Source organism: Lathyrus oleraceus, chromosome 5 (assembly GCF_024323335.1).
Source record: "Lathyrus oleraceus cultivar Zhongwan6 chromosome 5, CAAS_Psat_ZW6_1.0, whole genome shotgun sequence".
NCBI classification, from domain to species: domain Eukaryota; kingdom Viridiplantae; phylum Streptophyta; class Magnoliopsida; order Fabales; family Fabaceae; genus Lathyrus; species Lathyrus oleraceus.
In genome coordinates this window covers 220,974,325-220,980,098 of record NC_066583.1, presented here as the reverse complement: position 1 = coordinate 220,980,098, position 5,774 = coordinate 220,974,325, and the positions used below count along the sequence as shown (strand labels likewise).

Here is a 5,774-nt window from a genome sequence, read left to right as displayed (position 1 = left end):
TCTTGAATTGATAACAGTATTATGTATAGTAACCCTGCACTTAGTGAAATTTACACCATCTACTTGATTCAAGACTCATGATGTCTAACTTAGACGCTGGTTGAAGAAGAATATCATGTCTGAAGCACCTCATGCCATATTATTCTTTTCACTCTTCTCATGTCCATGCGTCAACCCTTTTTTATATTATTCTTTTCACTCTTCACAGGTCCACTGACAAACACTTATTAAAAATGCATTTATTTCGATGATGGATTTATGAGTCAAAATAAAGGCTTTCGGAAAATAAATTACATGGCAAATGAACTCAAGAAATTTTATTATTCTCGTTCAATAACATGAAGTATGTACAAACTAGTAGGTTTAAAGACAGGAAAATGACCGTAAACAATTGTAATCTCTTTTTTTCTGTCTTTTTCCCTCCTCTGCTTACTGACCTCTATCAATCAATCTGGAAGTAACCTTTAGAATTTTCAAATTACCATTTTCATTTGGCATATGCACAAGCAGCCTTTGGATTTTTGATAAATCCTGAGAACATATCTTCCCACTTGTGCAACTATTAAACCAAACGATCAGAAAGAGAAGAAGCCGTGTTGTTCCAGAAGTGGCAGAAAATCATTGAATCTCCATCCGCAGAGTGCAGATAAACGTCATGATCCCAAGTGAGGTGAGAATGTCAGCCAAATCAGAGGTAAAGGACCAAAACAAATCACGGAAAATGCTACCAATTCACTATTTTAAATTTCTAATAATTGTAGTGGCCGTGTCAATATACTCTTCTTCCCTTTCAGGACGCCACTGTAATTGGAGAAAATGTATGAGGTCTGCGAAGATGGATCAGAGATCTGAAAATTATCTCTTCCACCAATCTGAGATTTTAAGCCTCCTGCTTCTATGAACAGATTGTCTTATCTCCGGAAGCTTGTGCCTGATCTGTCTCCACAGCATGTTAACAGCATCTTCGCTTTTGGGTGGATAATAGAATTCATAATGATGGGAGATGTTTTTGAGTTGCCTCCACATTTCAGTCCATTTCTGCTTTGGAAAACTGCGAAGCTGGTCGATCATGTAGCCTGGCTCCAGTGCTTCTTTGAAGGAAAAGAACAATGAGAACTGAGAGTAGTCAATCTCATTCTCAAACGGGAGTTCAATTTTATCACTCACAATAACAGGAACACAGTGACTCACAATTGCATCAAAAAGGCGGCAAGAGGAAGGCGTGTCTCCTGCTGGATGCAAACAGAATTTTGATGAACGCATCCCTTTAGATGACTGTTATAATAGACACAACACAGCATGAAGGATTACTATAGTTAATGTTATTTTCATTATCACCAAAATGGACAACAAAACACAACAAGGCACAAGGGAGAAAAACAATTAATTGACCATGATTCTCCAATTGCAAAGACTATCCATCTGAATAGATCAAAAAGTAAAATTTGAGATCTATCCCTAAGAATGGTGCATGCTTAAGCAGGTTAGGTTAACATATGAATGTTTTCAGTAGCAGGGAACCATCTAAATGCTTGGACATAAAATAATGTTTAGCAGATAAGAATTTTTCTACACAGAAATGATAGTATTTAGCTGAAAATATAATAAAGTCTGTGCTCACACTTCCAAAACATTTCATTTTGTTCATTAAAAACAAACAGAATCCCAACATCAGAATGCAAGTAAAAAATGACCTTTTTAACAAAAGAGACGATAAATAACCGCAACCTTTCCAGCTACATATAAGTGAAAAACAGAAAGAAAAAATTATAAACCTCATGCATAACTTACTTCATACCAATTTTATGTTTTCTCCAGTGGCAAAACTCCGTTCGTAGTGAACATCATCAAAACCAGCTAATATCTTTGTGAATTTAGCACGAACAATGCCTTTCTGCAAACAACACATACCCCCAAAATTCAAGTTTCTAGTAATTTTTAAGTTCACATTATTCTTACAATTGAATCTCAAAAAGGAAAACACATACATCCTTACGGTGCGTCCTCCCTCTGAAAAAAAGCAGAGTGGTGCGAGACTCATACAGATCATGAGGCTCATCATCAATATAAGAATCCACAACATGTACATACGGGGACACTACATCTTTATTCAAATTAGAAACGCGTTTGGGATAACGACCAAAATCAACAACAACCTGAATAGACTCATTCAGTTGATCCCGCAGGAACCTAAAAGCATTGGGATGTGTCATAGGAAATACATGGTCTCTACCTCCAGACCTTTGCCAATACTTGGATTGCCTTAATAATCCCATCAAATCAATCTGAAACCAGAAACAACCCATGCTTAACACTAACAAGTATTAACAACAGGAAAATTATAGTTATAACTGAATCTGAATTAGTAATCCCAATTCAACTAATACCCAATTACAGAACCTCCAGTTTACATTCTCAGAGACAAATACACAAACAACTTGTAAGCAAAGCTATTGAAACTTGCAACGAAAAAATCAAGTACCTGCAATTGACGATCAATCTGCGTTTCGGGATCCGTCATGTGATGACCGTGAGTATTGAAACTAAGCGAAGAGAAAAAAGGAACAAAATACACATCAGCATGCTCCGGATCCAAAACCCTTACCGCTTCACTTCCATTGCCACCGCCGTTAAGAAGCGAACCCATCATCCAGTACTCTACACTATGCTGCCTCTTGAGACCGGAATTATCAGGCCATAGAGGATAGTCAACAGCGGTCACCGGAGCTTCTGTCGTATTCCGGTGATCCAGCATGCCGACGTTAAACCGACGGGGAAGATCATACATGTAGACTCTTAATGGAATATCATCGGCACACGAAGTAGCTGCAACAATCGCCGGTGATTGATAAGAAGATCGAATGTCGAGTGTTCCGATCAAAATTGAGCATGGAATAAAGACTAACAGCGCTGTGATAAAAGAAATGAGAACTTTTCCGAACATTTTTTAATGGTTTTGTGGTAATGAAGAAATGAGGTGAAGGTGGTGAAATTGTTGTTATTTGTGTAGTTGGTTCATTCAGTTTGTACTCAGTGGTGTTACACATTAGCATGTGCACATGATGAAGATACATTGCTTGGTTTGGAGGTTGAGTATATTAATAAGCATGTGTTAAATATTCTTGAGTTTTGTAGTTGGCGCATGAAACGGAAAAGCAGTGTATAACTTCGTCAACAAGGGAGGAGGTGTATTTTGATTTTGATTACATCGGGTTGAAAGGTTTGGGACTGTTTTTACTAGGCAGTAGGCACTGGTATATATATCAGCAGAAAACTTTACCCTATGTCCCAATAATTTTCTCTCACTCCTATATTCTTTTTAAAATATTCTAATTATATATTTTTATTTAATATTATTTTTTTGAAAATTAGAAAATTTTGTATTCCTACCCTAGTTTTTTTAAGTTAGAAAGGTGGACCAACAGAAAATATTTATTGACCAGAAGTCTTATAAAAGAAACAACTATATCATCTTCAACTTCAAGCATCTTTCTTAACCAATATAAAATTTTGATATGTAATTCTTTTTATCGGATAATTTGCAAATATTTTGATAGGACTTATAAGTTTATTAAATAACTTATATAAAAATTATTTAATATTATAATCTTTACTAAATGATTTAATTATAAATTTTTTGACAATTATTATTTTATTTATTGGATAACTTGGTTATAAATTATATAAAAATTATTTAATATTATAATCTTTACTAAATAATTTAATTATAAATTTTTTGATAATTATTATTTAATTTATTGGATAACTTGATTATAAATTTTTCTGTCGTTTTTTTTTTCATGAGTTATATTGGCTATAAATTTTATAGTAGTTTTTTTCTTTCAATTTTTACAATGACATAAAAGAGTGTGCCTTCAAAACAGTTTTCAAAAGGGACATATCACCTTTAAAACCGTTTGTTAAAAGTGGAAAAGAACAAAATAATTTTCTTTACTTTATGCCGCATTGTGTTGTTTTTTATAGGTTATTCGAAATGTAATTTAAAATAAGATAAAAAATATAATATAGATTTGATAACTTTCTAGCAGAATAAACAACAATTTATTTATTTTAGACTATGGATTTTCACTATTGTCTAAACTCGTTTTTATTGTTAACTTTATCTATAAATTATCTGGAATGTCATTTATTTAATTTTTTTTCAAGTATAATATAGATCGGATAATTTAATAGAAAGACTTCTGGAGAACTTAGTAAAATAGACAACAGTTTTATATACTTTAGATCACGGGTTTTCGTTGTTGTCTAACTCGTCTTTATTGTAATCACCCGATAACTTATCTATAAGTCATCCGAAATGCATTTTTTTAGTTTTTTTATACTCTTTTTCTAAATATAATACAATAATATTTTAGTCAAGTTAAATGAATTTTAAGGGTGGGGGGATAATTGTTAGGGGTATGGGGTAAAGTTTTCTTATGAGCACTCTTTACCCCCTTCTCATCCGTTTAATCCACGTAACACAACTCATTTAAATTTTGTATAAATGAATTTTGGTTCCTCTATTTTAGTTTTACTATTATTTATAGAAATTTTGAAATTGATGAATTATAATGAACATAACTAAAATTTAATGTCCACCCTTATATTATATTTAGATTTATGGAAATACGTATAATGAAATATAAATCTCAGTTCATTGTTTGGATATTTTAGTAATGTTTCACTCCATTACATACACTTCAAATTAGATGAAATAAAAAAATGAAGGGTTTTATTGTTGGTGTAAGCCTTAGAGGCCAATACTTTTTGGTACTTATATCGAATTATTTATTAATAATAAAAGGCATTTTCTTTATTATGGTTGATTAATAAAGTTCCTGGAATAGATAGTCCGTTTAATGTATTAAGTGTGACTTAATCATGAGAACATATTAAACATAAGGACATTATTCTTAAAGTATCCGTAGTCGAGCTTTAGTGTGAAGTGGGATAACATTAAAGCATTAAGACTATTATGTTTGTAGACTGATGATCACATCTCATGGATCATGGATAAAGAGTTATCAAGTCTTAAACATAGGTATGAATATTAAGAGTAATATTTATACCGGATTGACCCGCTATGAGAATACTATATAGAAAGTTATGCAAAGTGTCATAAGTTATTCTCATGGTGATAATGGTGTATACCACTCTTCGACCTGAAACCACTATGGACCCTAGATGTGGAGTCGAGTGCTTTATTGCTGATCCAACGTTGTCCGTAACTGGATAACCATAAAGACAGTTGATGGGTACTCCACGAAGCATGCTGAGGGACATGAGTGACCTAGATGGAATTTGCCCATCCTGCATAACAGGATAAATGTCTATGGGCCCAATATTGAACTGGACAAGGATGACACGGTCTATGCCTTGTGTTCAATATAGACATAAGGGCAAAAGGGTAATTATACACATAAGTATTATCACAGAAGGTTTTGTCAGATCACATGACATTTTCGTGTCTTGGGTAGCAGTGATGTGTTGCTAGATACCACTCACTGTTTATTATGTTAAATGCGTGATTTAATATAATTGCCAACGTCACGAAAACCTACAGGGTCACACACAAAGGACAGATTAATGAGAGATAGAGTAACTAAGGAATACCGTAAGGCACGGTGCCCTTAAGTGAATTATAGAACATCGTAAGGTACGGTGTGCTTGAGTAGAATACGAAATATGGTAAGGTACCATGGGCTTAAGTGATTTTGGGCATATTATAAGATATGGGCCAAAATACACTTAAGTGGGCTTTTTAGCTTGAA

The 5,774-nt window shown here is 33.5% G+C and overlaps 1 protein-coding gene across 1 annotated transcript; it reads right to left on the bottom strand.

Annotated features, from left to right (window-relative positions):
- Window positions 1-302: 302 nt before the first annotated feature.
- Window positions 303-3,242, bottom strand: LOC127083099 (probable arabinosyltransferase ARAD1). The gene is made up of 4 exons (XM_051023336.1): window positions 2,483-3,242; window positions 1,989-2,285; window positions 1,799-1,894; window positions 303-1,275 (listed from the first exon to the last, which is right to left on the bottom strand). The coding sequence occupies exons 1-4, from the start codon at window positions 2,942-2,944 to the stop codon at window positions 856-858; spliced, it is 1,275 nt and encodes a 424-aa protein (XP_050879293.1). The 5' UTR covers window positions 2,945-3,242; the 3' UTR covers window positions 303-855.
- Between the last annotated feature and the right edge of the window lie 2,532 nt (window positions 3,243-5,774).